General features: G+C 42.8%; 1 protein-coding gene across 3 annotated transcripts in view; it reads left to right on the forward strand.

Annotated features, from left to right (window-relative positions):
• Positions 1-14,911, forward strand: part of NEK4 (NIMA related kinase 4) — a 114,439-nt gene that overhangs the window by 55,642 nt on the left and 43,886 nt on the right. For all 3 annotated transcript variants that reach the window (XM_075321732.1, XM_075321733.1, XM_075321734.1), the window contains 3 exons: positions 208-573; positions 7,552-7,608; positions 12,886-13,008. In XM_075321732.1, coding sequence (XP_075177847.1) covers positions 208-573; positions 7,552-7,608; positions 12,886-13,008 — 546 coding nt within the window. The remainder of the gene's footprint in view (positions 1-207; positions 574-7,551; positions 7,609-12,885; positions 13,009-14,911) is intronic.

A 14,911-nucleotide genomic window follows, 5' to 3' on the forward strand; every position in this document is an offset into this window, starting at 1 on the left:
TATTCACATATCCTGCTTGCCAGTGCACTCCCAATACACCCCATCTTTCCCCACGAGACACGATCGTGGGTAGCCAATCAGTTACCATTGCAGCTTTACCGAAGGACAACATGAGGAACAATGCAAATTTGTTTTCTTACAACAAACGTCTATTACACACATAAGGGAATTTTCGTTCTAATGTACAATTGTCATTTTCCTCCGCAGAATAAAGGAAAAAGCCCAGTAAAGACGAAAGCAGCCAGTACTCCTCCAGCTCTTCCCGACCTCCCGCACATGGACAATACGGCGGCTTCTATTTCAACTCTCAGCAAGGTGGATGTCAGTGTCCTGCCCAATGACAAAGGAGCGGCCTCTGATGAACATTTGATACCCGACTGCAGGGACACGCCAGGTAAAGTGACACCAAAGAGTCCAAAAGAGCAGGACATCAAAGGAAAACCGCCGGCAGCATTCACCACCAACATGGAAAATAACGTTTTGCCGGAGGTGACTCCTGCTAGCATGGAGGATGAAGAAGACACCATGAGACTTTTACAGCCGGCCTGCAAAGGGGGCAGTCACACCAACCAGGTAAGGCACCATTGATTAACTGCATTTTTTTGCTTTGTTTGTACTCCTTTGTACAGTGATGGAATATAATTTTTAGTATTTCATTTATTATTTTGCTTCTTTTTTAGCTTTAACTTTTTTTTCCTCTTTTTTTAGATTGCATTTATGGATGTTACAATATAGAAATATATTCTTCTATATCTGACATTGGTGTTAGAATTTCAACATAAAATCTATCTAATGTCATACTATTTTGATACATTATAGTGCATACAGTTGGTCCAGAAATATTTGGACAGTGACAAGTTTTGGCAATTTATCTGTTTACCAAAATATATTCAAGACACAGTTATATAATCAATCTGGGCTTAAAGTGCCGACTCTCAGTTTTAATTTTAGGGTTTTTGCATCCTAATTGGGATAGGGGTTTAGAAATCCACAGCGCTTTACTATGCTGCCTCTTTTTCAAGGGCTCAAAAGTAATTGGACAATTATGTCAAAAGCTCTGCAATGGGTTGAATAGGTAATTCCCTTGTTAATCTATCAACAGCTAAGCAGGTAAAAGGTCTGGAGCTGATTCCACGTGAGGCGTTTGAAAGCTGTTAGGGTACGTGCCCACGATCAGGACCCGCTATCCGCTGTGTCCTGGATGTGGCGGGTACTGACCTGTGGGGCTGCGAGTGTCCTCAACAGGAGACCGCAGCTGCCCATGCACACGATCAGGGTTTGGGGCGCTGTGGTCTCTCACTTGTGTTCTTCCTATGGAGGACTCTTGCGACTTTGCGGCAAAAAATTGACATGCTGTGGCTCGGAAAGCCACACCGCAGGTCAGTTTTTGCTGTGGGCAGTAAACACACAGTGGGCACGGGATTTCTATAAATCACATCCACTATGCTTGTACTGCACAACGCAGCGTTTTGGATGCAGCGAAAACACGCTGCATCCAAAATACTGCAAACACTGATCGTGGTGGGCACGCACCCATACTATGAACGTGCAACATGTGGTCAATGGAGCTCTCAATGGAAGAGAAAGAGATCATCATTAAACTTACAAAAAAAAAAAAAAATAGAAAAAAAGCTTGTGAATTCAAAAAGACCTGGATGACCACAGGAGACAAAAGTGGTGGACGGTCACAGAATTCTTGCAGTGTTGGAGAAAACCCCCTTCACAACATCCACCCAAGGGAAGAAGAACACTTTCCAGGCGGTCAGTGTTTCAGTATTTAAGTCTACCATAAAGAGAAGCCATCATGAGAGCAGATACAGAGGGGTCACCACAAGGTGCAAACCATTAATCAGCCTTAAAAATAGAAAGGCCAGATTAGAGTTTGCCCAGAAAAACATCTAAAGAAGTTGCCCAGTTCTGGAAAATCAGCAGAGCACAGATGAGACTAAGATCTACCTGTACCAGAATGATAGGAAGAAGAAAACATGGAGAGGCTTGGAACGGCTCATGGTCCTCAGCACAGCACGTCCTCTGTAACACATGGCAGAGGCGGTGTGATGGCCGGGCATGCAGAGCTAACAATGGCCCTGGGGCACTAGTGGTTATTGATGATGTGACTGAAGATAGAAGCAGTCGGATGAATTCTGAGGTGTACAGGGCGAGACTTTCTGCTCAGATCCAACCAAATGCAGGAAGGTTGATTGGACGGTGCTTCACATACAGATGGACAATGACCCAAAACATACTGCGAAAGCAAAGAAGAGGAATATTCTGCAATAGCCGAGTCATCCCCAGATCTCAGCCCCATCAAACTGCATTTCACATGATTAAGACCAAACCAAAGGCAGAAATACCCAGAAACAGCAACAACTGAAGTCTCTGCAGTAAAGACAGCAAAGCCTCACACAGGAGGAAACCAGCGATGGTGACGTCCATGGCTTCCAGACTTCAGGCCGTCATTGCTGCAAAGGATTCTCTACAAAGAATTATAAGTGAACAATTTATTTATGGTAAAGATAATTTGTTCTATTAATCTTGAGCCCCTGAAATAAGGAGACTTTGCAGAAAAATGGCTGCAAAGTCCTAAACGTCTCACAGGAGACTTTGGTTCAACCCCTTTAATTAAACCTAAAACTTTCCACTTCAATGGTATCTCAGTTGTTTCATTTTAAATAAAAATAGTGGCCTGCAGAGCTGAAATCACAAAGATTCGGTCACTGTCCAAATAGCTCTGGACCTAACTGTATGTCCTATCAATTAGAATTGGACCGGTGCAAAATTGTCTCCAGGAGTCGCACCGTTGCCTCTACAGATGATGTCGGATCAGGCGTGATAATGGAATCGGGGATACTTTACAGCACCTTTTTAACTGTGACACTTTTACTTTATAAAAAAAATAAAATAACATACAAAAGGTTAAAGGGGTTGCCCATTCTGCAGTATACCTCTGTTTGGGGAAAAATTGGACATGAAGAAGGGGTAGTTCTTTATGTATGGCAAAAATACCAAAGCTCATCTTACAATGTAACAGAGGCTGTGCTTGGAGTGGTTCTGTCAAGGGAGAAATTTAGGTAAGACTGCTAATGGAGTCTTTGTTCAGGGCAAATCCAAAGGACGGGTCCAAATTAGCTATCTGCGCAGATATAATAAATAACTCAGAAGCAATGACCACAGACAACGTGTTCACCGTTTGAGCCCGTATAGGCAACTGACTCATGTATTAAAAAACCTCGTGATATACAATACAACATTCAACTTCGACCTTGAAGCAAGAACAGGGAGTAATCATCCCACATATTTCATCCCCCACTTTAGCTGTGAGAACATCATAATTATAAAATTCTTTCAGTATATTATGAAATACCTCTCCGTTCATTATTTATTCTGGCCTGACCATATAGTTAGCACATTCCCTCTTTGTGTGAAATCACTGATAAGACTCCCACAAAGAAGGGCTTCACTGTCCATTGTTTATACATCTGTTCACTTTTCCTTGGTTAACTCTTTCTTGAACATGCAGCTTAGAATCATATTATGTCGTCTGTGTGTCATGTAGACACAGATAATTATGCAACTACATCTATATTTTGATTATTTACATACACAGATAATCTTATTACATTTGAACAAACAACCTATAGCCCAGGCTACCTTCACAGTTCCTTCACTGCCTGATCTCCTGGCTCATTTTCCTGCCAACCTAAATCGTAACTTTTATGATGAGGCGATTTTATGTTTTTGGAGGTTTTTTGTATTTTTGTTTTGTTTGTTTTTTTTTTTAGTTTTTTTTTTTTTGTTTTTTTTTGCGGGATGAGTTATATTTTGAAATCGCACCATACATTGTACCACATAGCCAACTGTAAAGCAAAAAAAAATTCCAATTGTGCTGAAATTTCAAAGAAAAAGTGCAATTTTACTATTTTTTTTTTAAATTTATGTATTTATTTTCTTTATTTACCATTTTCACTCTACGGTTATTCTGATCTGGTATTATGATTCTTCAGGTCAGTACGATTACGCAGATACCAAATATGGATAGTTTTATTTTTAAGTGATGAAAACTAAATTTTGTAAATTTTTGTAAAAAAGAAATAAATTCGCTTTTGCCACCATTATCTGAGACCTGTAGTGTTTTGACGGCTTATTTTTTGCATCTCGAGCTGACGTTAATGATACTATTTTGGGGTAAATGCGATGTTTTGATTACCTCCATAATTCTGGCATTTTTTTTTTTTTTTTGTCTTTAGTTCTTTTTATCGATTTTAACACTTTGGCACTTCTTTTAACACACACATACCAAATATGTGTATTTTTTTTTTTTTTATTTTTAATGGAGCAAAAGGGAGTGATTTGGAATTGTTTTGTTTTTTTAATTTTAATTCTTTCATATTTTTAAAAACTTCCCCTTCCCCCACTGTATTTTACTCCCTCACCCTTTTACTGTATTTAATAGTCCCCTTAGTGACTTGAAGCTACATCAGCACTGCTCAGTATAGCGAAAATGACAATCCTAATGACCTGCACGGGGGTCTTGAGCTAACCCCCAGCTGTCATGATAACCCATCGGTGCCCTGTGATGACATGTTCCCCCAATAGGAGCGGGGAATAAGGCGCCCCCTGCCAGCTCATTTTAAAAGCCACTGTCACAGATTGACAGCAGAATTTAACAGATTAAAAGCCACGGGCAGAGCTCCGATTTAACCCATGGCTGTTAAAAGCACATGATGGCTGATTAAATCAGCCATCATCTGCAGGGAAAGATGCGGGATCGGCGTGCGAGCCCGCATCAAAAGCAAGAACATGACGTGATCTAAATATACATCATATCTTGTGAAGGGGTTAAGCAGGACCCACGTCCATTGGCTGGCCTTGATAGGTTACCTTGACAGCTGGAGGTCCCTGCCATCTTGGTACTCCTATCAACCCCACACAATTGTGTTCCACAGAGAATTAAGAAAATGGGGCGATGGGTGACTTAACAGATCGGCATACATAAGTTGCGCTGTTAGAGATTGATAGAAATATTTGAGTAAACAACAAATACAGGCAGGTGTTGGCTGTATAAAACAGCCATCACCTGCTCTGTATTATGTATAGCACAGCCGTCACCTGCCCTGTATTATGGATAACGCAGCCATCACCTGCCCTGTATTATGGATAACGCAGCCATCACCTGCCCTGTATTATGTATAACGCAGCCATCACCTGCCCTGTATTATGTATAACGCAGCCATCACCTGCCCTTTATTATGTATAACGCAGCCATCACCTGCCCTGTATTATGTATAACGCAGCCATCACCCGCCCTGTATTATGTATAACGCAGCCATCACCTGCCCTGTATTATGGATAACGCAGCCATCACCTGCCCTTTATTATGTATAACGCAGCCATCACCTGCCCTGTATTATGGATAACGCAGCCATCACCTGCCCTGTATTATGGATAACGCAGCCATCACCTGCCCTGTATTATGTATAACGCAGCCATCACTTGCCCTTTATTATGTATAACGCAGCCATCACCTGCCCTGTATTATGTATAACGCAGCCATCACCCGCCCTGTATTATGTATAACGCAGCCATCACCCGCCCTGTATTATGTATAACGCAGCCATCACCTGCCCTGTATTATGGATAACGCAGCCATCACCTGCCCTGTATTATGGATAACGCAGCCATCACCTGCCCTGTATTATGGATAACGCAGCCATCACCTGCCCTGTATTATGGATAACGCAGCCATCACCTGCCCTGTATTATGTATAACGCAGCCATCACCTGCCCTGTATTGTGTAACAGCTATCACCTGCCCTGTATTATGTATAACGCGGCCATCACCTGCCCTGTATTATGGATAACGCAGCCATCACCTGCCCTGTATTATGGATAATGCAGCCATCACCTGCCCTGTATTATGTATAACGCAGCCATCACCTGCCCTGTATTATGTAAACGCAGCCATCACCTGCCCTGTATTGTGTAACAGCTATCACCTGCCCTGTATTATGTATAACACGGCCATCTCCTGCCCTGTATTATGGATAACGCAGCCATCACCTGCCCTGTATTATGGATAACGCAGCCATCACCTGCCCTGTATTGTGTAACAGCCATCACCTGCCCTGTATTATGTATAATGCAGCCATCTCCTGCCCTGTATTATGTATAATGCAGCCATCTCCTGCCCTGTATTATGTATGATGCAGCCATCACCTGCCCTGTATTATGTATAGCACAGCCGTCACCTGCCCTGTATTATGGATAACGCAGCCATCACCTGCCCTGTATTATGGATAACGCAGCCATCACCTGCCCTGTATTATGTATAACGCAGCCATCATCCGCCCTGTATTATGTATAACGCAGCCATCACCTGCCCTGTATTATGTATAACGCAGCCATCACCTGCCCTGTATTATGGATAACGCAGCCATCACCTGCCCTGTATTATGGATAACGCAGCCATCACCTGCCCTGTATTATGGATAACGCAGCCATCACCTGCCCTGTATTATGGATAACGCAGCCATCACCTGCCCTGTATTATGTATAACGCAGCCATCACCTGCCCTGTATTGTGTAACAGCTATCACCTGCCCTGTATTATGTATAACACGGCCATCTCCTGCCCTGTATTATGGATAACGCAGCCATCACCTGCCCTGTATTATGGATAATGCAGCCATCACCTGCCCTGTATTATGTATAACGCAGCCATCACCTGCCCTGTATTATGTAAACGCAGCCATCACCTGCCCTGTATTGTGTAACAGCTATCACCTGCCCTGTATTATGTATAACACGGCCATCTCCTGCCCTGTATTATGGATAACGCAGCCATCACCTGCCCTGTATTATGGATAACGCAGCCATCACCTGCCCTGTATTATGGATAACGCAGCCATCACCTGCCCTGTATTGTGTAACAGCCATCACCTGCCCTGTATTATGTATAATGCAGCCATCTCCTGCCCTGTATTATGTATAATGCAGCCATCTCCTGCCCTGTATTATGTATGATGCAGCCATCACCTGCCCTGTATTATGTATAGCACAGCCGTCACCTGCCCTGTATTATGGATAACGCAGCCATCACCTGCCCTGTATTATGGATAACGCAGCCATCACCTGCCCTGTATTATGTATAACGCAGCCATCATCCGCCCTGTATTATGTATAACGCAGCCATCACCTGCCCTGTATTATGTATAACGCAGCCATCACCCGCCCTGTATTATGGATAACGCAGCCATCACCTGCCCTGTATTATGGATAACGCAGCCATCACCTGCCCTGTATTATGTATAACGCAGCCATCACCTGCTCTGTATTGTATAACAGCCATCACCTGCCCTGTATTATGTGTAACGCAGCAATCTCCTGCCCTGTATTATGTGTAACGTAGCCATCACCTGCCCTGTATTATGTGTAACAGCCATCACCTGCCCTGTATTATGTATAACGCAGGCATCACCTGCCCTGTATTATGTGTAATGCAGCCATCTCCTGCCCTGTATTACGTGGTACTTTGTTTCTGTTTTCTTGCAGGAATCTTTGGATTCTACAGAGAAGCTCTTACAGCCGTTTGTACCTGTTACAGAACCCGTACGTATAACATCCATCTTTCTGTATTTAACTCCTTCCCAACTGGGTGATTTTCCGTTTTTGCCTTCACCTTTTTTCCTCCCATTTTCACACGCCGTACCTTTTTTCCTTTATTTTTCCGCTCCACACAGTATTATGAGGGCTTGTATTTTGCATGACATGACTCATTTTACCATTTATTTGTACTGGAAAACAAGGAAAAACAAGTGTGTTGAACTGCGGCAAAAATCTCCCAAAACAAAACAATTCCGCATATGTTTTCTGGGTTTTGTTTGTATGGCATTCCTTGTGCAGTAAACATTACCTGGCGGCCTGAATCTTCAGATCACCACAATAACAGCGACACCAAACATGTATAGTGTAGAAAAAAATTGCTTGTATCATCCTATTCCGAGGCCCGGGACATTGTCACTTTTCAATCAATAGAGCTTTGTGATGGCTTGCTTCTTTAATGGTGAGCTCATGTTTTTATTGGACTGTATACAACATTTTGATCGTTTCTTATTGCATCTTTTTGTGGTGTTGCCACAATCACAAAAAAAAATGCATTTTTGGTGTTTCAATTTTTTTCTGTTTACGGCATAAACTGATCTAGTTAATTTGTATATTTCGACTGATGTTGGTTCGGTTTTTTTGTTTTTTTTTATGAGAGGAAAGTGGAGATTCACATTTTTATGGGCTTTTTTTCTATATTTTTAAAAATATTTTTTTTTTACTTTACTTTCATTGGAGGACTTGAAAGTGTGATTGTCTTATTGCTTACATTCTATATCACAGTATATACCATAATGGCAGGCACATGGGTAGAGACGAGTGGACCTGTTGAAGTTCGGTTCAGCCAGACTGATAAAGTTCAGTTCGGGACCCGGACTTTCTCTAAACCCCAATGGAAGTCACTAATTGAGCATTTCGGCTCTCCGCCTACTTACGGCTGCCATAAACAGATCACTTCTGAAGGTGGGCGGGTTTTAACATCCAATAATGTTTTTACCCTCAGTAAGAACCACTCAGACACTGCAAGCAGCTACAGTAGCTCTGGTCCAAGCACCAAACGTACCCAAGCACACCACTGCTCATTGGAGTGGTTTGCATACGTATACGTGTGTGTATATATATATATGTATATGTAATATATATATATATATATATATATATATATATATATACACACAATATATATTATATATGTAACATTGATATATATATATCAATTTTACACATATAATATATATTGTGTGTACGTGTGTGTGTGTGTGTGTGTGTGTGTGTGTATATATATATATATATATATATATATATATATATATATATATATATAACATATATATATATATATATATATATATATATAACATATATATATATATATAATATATATAATATATAACATATATATATAATATATAACATATATATATATATAATATATAACATATATATATATATAATATATAACATATATATATATAACATACATACATACATAGATACATACATACAGTGCCTACAAGTAGTATTCAACCCCCTGCAGGTTTGATAAGATGCAGATAAGTTAGAGCCTGCAAACTTCAAACAAGAGCAGGATTTATTAACAGATGCATAAATCTTACAAACCAACAAGTTATGTTGCTCAGTTAAATTTTAATAAATTTTCAACATAAAAGTGTGGGTCAATTATTATTCAACCCCTAGGTTTAATATTTTGTGGAATAACCCTTGTTTGCAATTACAGCTAATAAGCGTCTTTTATAAGACCTGATCAGGCCAGCACAGGTCTCTGGAGTTATCTTGGCCCACTCCTCCATGCAGATCTTCTCCAAGTTATCTAGGTTCTTTGGGTGTCTCATGTGGACTTTAATCTTGAGCTCCTTCCACAAGTTTTCAATTGGGTTAAGGTCAGGAGACTGACTAGGCCACTGCAACACCTTGATTTTTTCCCTCTTGAACCAGGCCTTGGTTTTCTTGGCTGTGTGCTTTGGGTCGTTGTCTTGTTGGAAGATGAAATGACGACCCATCTTAAGATCCTTGATGGAGGAGCGGAGGTTCTTGGCCAAAATCTCCAGGTAGGCCGTGCTATCCATCTTCCCATGGATGCGGACGAGATGGCCAGGCCCCTTGGCTGAGAAACAGCCCCACAGCATGATGCTGCCACCACCATGCTTTACTGTAGGGATGGTATTCTTGGGGTCGTATGCAGTGCCATCCAGTCTCCAAACGTCACGTGTGTGGTTGGCACCAAAGATCTCGATCTTGGTCTCATCAGACCAGAGAACCTTGAACCAGTGTGTCTCAGAGTCCTCCAAGTGATCATGAGCAAACTGTAGATGAGCCTTGACATGACGCTTTGAAAGTAAAGGTACCTTACGGGCTCGTCTGGAACGGAGACCATTGCGGTGGAGTACGTTTCTTATGGTATTGACTGAAACCAATGTCCCCACTGCCATGAGATCTTCCCGGAGCTCCTTCCTTGTTGTCCTTGGGTTAGCCTTGACTCTTCGGACAAGCCTGGCCTCGGCACGGGTGGAAACTTTCAAAGGCTGTCCAGGCTGTGGAAGGCTAACAGTAGTTCCATAAGCCTTCCACTTCCGGATGATGCTCCCAACAGTGGAGACAGGTAGGCCCAACTCCTTGGAAAGGGTTTTGTACCCCTTGCCAGCCTTGTGACCCTCCACGATCTTGTCTCTGATGGCCTTGGAATGCTCCTTTGTCTTTCCCATGTTGACCAAGTATGAGTGCTGTTCACAAGTTTGGGGAGGGTCTTAATTAGTCAGAAAAGGCTGGAAAAAGAGATCATTAATCCAAACATGTGAAGCTCATTGTTCTTTGTGCCTGAAATACTTCTTAATACTTTAGGGGAACCAAACAGAATTCTGGTGGATTGAGGGGTTGAATAAATAAATGACCCTCTGAATAAACTTTTCACAATTTAAAAAAAAAAATAACAAAAGAAATGACATTCTTTTTTGCTGCAGTGCATTTCACACTTCCAGGCTGATCTACAGTCCAAATGTCACAATGCCAAGTTAATTCCGAATGTGTAAACCTGCTAAATCTGCAGGGGGTTGAATACTACTTGTAGGCACTGTATGTATGTATGTGTGTATATATATCATATATATATATATATATATATATATATATATATATATATATATATATATAAATTTATTTTTTTTTCTTTCTGTAAAGTGATTTCATGTTCGGTATAAACACCTAACTTTACTGTTCGGGTTCGCTCATCTGTACACATGGGTCTTCAGCAAACCTCATGCTGCTTAAGCAACCCATTGGCGTGTCACAAGGTGGGCCAATGGGCATGTGGAACCGTGCTCCTCCCGGGCTGAGTACTGTAGAGATTTGACAGCGGCATGTAAGTGGTTGACAGCGGCATGTAAGTGGTTGACAGCGGCATCTAAGTGGTTGACAGAGGCTTCTAAGTGGTTGACAGCGGCATCTAAGTGGTTGACAGAGGCATCTAAGTGGTTGACAGAGGCATCTAAGTGGTTGACAGAGGCATCTAAGCAGGGCTGTGGAGTCGGAGTCGTGGAGTCGGAGTCGGAGCTCATTTTGGTGGAGTCGGAGTCGGAGTCGGTATAAAATGCACCGACTCCGACTCCTAAAATATATAATAAATTGGGGACAGGAGTGCAATGCAGAATGTGCTGAATATTTTACTAAATAACAACATTTAGTATAATGCTTATATTTAAGTGAAAAATTTATTGTAGTACAATGTGAACATCAGACATTTAATTGTTTTTATGATACAATAATCAAGATATTTGGATAGAACATAAAATATTTATTGGAATACAACTTTAGAACACAAAAAAACAAATTGTAAATATGTAATATATATAATATATATATATATATATACAGTGTATATACACACACACAAGATATATATGTAATCTACTGTATATTACATAGTGTATTACATATTTACAATTTATTACAGTTTTTTGTGTTCTAAAGTTGTATTCCAATAAATATATTTTATGTTCTATCCAAATATCTTGATTATTGTATCATAAAAATTATTAAATGTCTGATGTTCACATTGTACTACAATAAATTTTTCACCTAACTATAAGCAATATATGTAGGAGTCGGAGTCGGAGTCGGAGTCGGAGTCGGAGTCGGAGTCGGAGTCGGAGTCGGAGTCGGAGTCGGAGTCGGAGTCGGAGTCGGAGTCGGAGTCGGAGTCGGTGCAAGAGAATTTGAGGAGTCGGAGTCGGAGTCGAAGGTTTGGCTTACCGACTCCACAGCCCTGCATCTAAGTGGTTGACAGAGGCATCTAAGTGGTTGACAGCGGCATCTAAGTGGTTGACAGCGGCATCTAAGTGGTTGACAGCGGCATCTAAGTGGTTGACAGCGGCATCTAAGTGGTTGACAGCGGCATCTAAGTGGTTGACAGCGGCATCTAAGTGGTTGACAGCGGCATCTAAGTGGTTGACAGCGGCATCTAAGTGGTTGACAGAGGCATCTAAGTGGTTGACAGAGGCATCTAAGTGGTTGACAGAGGCATCTAAGTGGTTGACAGAGGCATCTAAGTGGTTGACAGCGGCATCTAAGCGGTTGACAGAGGCATCTAAATGGTTGACAGAGGCATCTAAGTGGTTATCAGCAGTAGATTGTTTTCAGCTCCACCCTCTATTAGAAATAGGTGATGGTTGTGTAATACAAGCAATGTCTGCTGACGGTGGTGATGCATGCTCAGCTCCTGAGCTTGCATTAAAAAAAAAACAAAAAAAAAAACCCCCAACATATGATCCTTAAATCTACATTATATGTTATTAAGGGTTTAACGGAGTTATCCTATGAACAACACTCAAGATAGGTGATTAATGCATGATCATTGGGGGCTGAACTGATCACTTCCACCTCCGATTTTGGGAACAGAGGTGTCCCGTCCCCATTATAAGAACAATGGTAATGCGCATGCTCGATTCACACATGGCTCTGTTCTCGTGATCCATGAGGTCAGATTAGCACTGATTATCTTTATCGCCTATGGTGGATACATGACATCCCTTAGTGTTATAACCCTGTGAAAATCCATTTGACTATGATGAGATGTATTATGTAAAAACAGATTATATTTGAGATTTCGGGATTTATGTTGATAACCGACCCAAGGTTGAACCAGCACTTATCAGAAAAATGAAGGGGTATCCCCGCTATGGATATTTTTGTGCCCTTTAAAAAATGATATCACAAAGTAAAAAGTGTTCAGTAACATAATTCATGCTGCAGCTTGTTGTTTTGTTACAGGACGGAGTAGCGGCAGTGGCTGAAATACATGAAATACAGCCCCATAATTCCATATCTGAACCATCGTTATCCAGACAGCGACGGCAGAAGACCAGGGAAGATCTGTCCTCGCACTCTGAGCAGGTGAAGATTGTGAGCAGAATATGACACTGCTTTTAGTTAAAGGGACTTTACAGAGATAGGGGTTTTTAGTCCTTGACTTACGCTGGGTGAAAATAATAAACTGAGTTGTTGCTCACCATCTCCTGCTCTGCTGCGGCGCTGGTCTTGGTTGACAAGCTGCAGCGCAGCTGATCACTGAAGCCAAGCACTGGGCTCAGCGGCTCATGCTTTTTATTATTGTCACTTGCCGCATGCTTATTGGAATAAAAATGAATTCCTGAAAAAACTCTTTAATGGTAATTGATAATTACCCTCCATCTATGTGAGGTCATCATGACCAGTGTCAAATTGACATCTCTGAAACGTGTAGTTAAAGCAGCACTACAGCGGGTGGTAAGGGGGGTTCTATTGCATCTCTGGAGTGGTGGTTTAAATCTAAGTGCCCTACTCCTGTTTTATACTCGCCCTCCGGTGGCTTCATCTGTTATCAGCGCCGCTCCGCCGGTCTTCAGTTTGTGACCTGCCAACAGCTCCAGTGTTTCATGGAACGTCTGGAGGTCATAACTCAATGAAAGTCTATGAGAGCCTCGTTCTGGCTCTCTCAGAGTTAGATTGGAAGCTTGTGATGTAACCTCTGACTTCCGGCCAGTCCGAAGTTACTGGCACAAGATGAGACCTGAGCGACACTGGAAAATGATTTATCTGCCTCAGGGGTGAGGATAAGAACAGGGGGCGGGGGACTAAAGGGTACTTTACACACACCGATATTGCTATCGATATCGCTAGCGAGCGTACCCGCCCCCGTCGGTTGTGCGTCACGGGCAAATCGCTGCCCGTGGCGCACAACATCGCTTACACCCGTCACACATACTTATCTGCCTAGCGACGTTGCTGTGGCCGGCGAACCGCCTCCTTTCTAAGGGGGCGGTTCGTGCGGCGTCACAGCGGCGTCACTAAGCTGCCACCCAATAGAATTGGAGGGGCGGAGATGAGCGGGGCGTAACATCCCGCCCACCTCCTTCCTTCCTCATTGTGGGCGATGCGGTGTCACGCATAGTGATGTGTGCTGCCACAGAAACGACGAACAACATCGTACCTGCAACAGCAACGATAATCGGGAAAGGAGCGACGCATCAACTATCAACGATTAGGTAAGTAATTTTGATCGTTAGCGGTCGTTCGTACATTTCACATGCAATGACGTCGCTAACGAGGCCAGATGTACGTCACGAATTCTGTGACCTCAACGACATTTTGTTAGCGATGTCGTTGCGTGTAAAGCGGCCTTTAGATTTAAAGCGCACATGACTCGCCCACCCCAGGGCAATGGGACACCCGGTGCCGGGCCGGACTAGTCCGGTGGTAGTCAGTGGTGGCTGGGCCCGACTCCGTAGCCCTGGTGGGTGTCAGTAGAATATGTGGCTTGGTGAATAAAGTTTGTGTTCGTGACGCCACCTGTGGTATGCGGCTACTAAGCCGCCGCTGCTGTGTGAGGCCTCCGGGATGATGTTATGGCAGCAATGGTGGTACTGCTCCCCACAGGTGGAGCAATGCCCGGGGCACAGTTGGTGCTTGTGAATGTCTATGCAGCTGAAATAACAGAGACCACTCCAAGGGTGCAGTTCAAGTTCTTTACTCACACTTCTTGTCACAGCGCTGTAGGGACCCTTGGACTGCTGGGACCACTGTCAGGGACCTCCGCCGTTTCTGGGTGATTCTGAGAGTGAAAGCCGGTACCCTTCTCTTAGTGTCTCTTTCTTCTGCTGTCTTCCTTAGCCTTGCCTTTGATAGGATGAACCTGGCTTGGCCTCCACTACAGCCTCCAGGCTGGGGGGTCACCTGTCGGCTGATTACCCCTTTTCTGGAAGTTCTGCTACGGGTTCTGGCCCTGGGAGTCTACAACGTTCCCTGGGCCTCGGTTTTT

This window comes from Anomaloglossus baeobatrachus, chromosome 8 (genome assembly GCF_048569485.1).
Source record: "Anomaloglossus baeobatrachus isolate aAnoBae1 chromosome 8, aAnoBae1.hap1, whole genome shotgun sequence".
NCBI lineage: Eukaryota > Metazoa > Chordata > Amphibia > Anura > Aromobatidae > Anomaloglossus > Anomaloglossus baeobatrachus.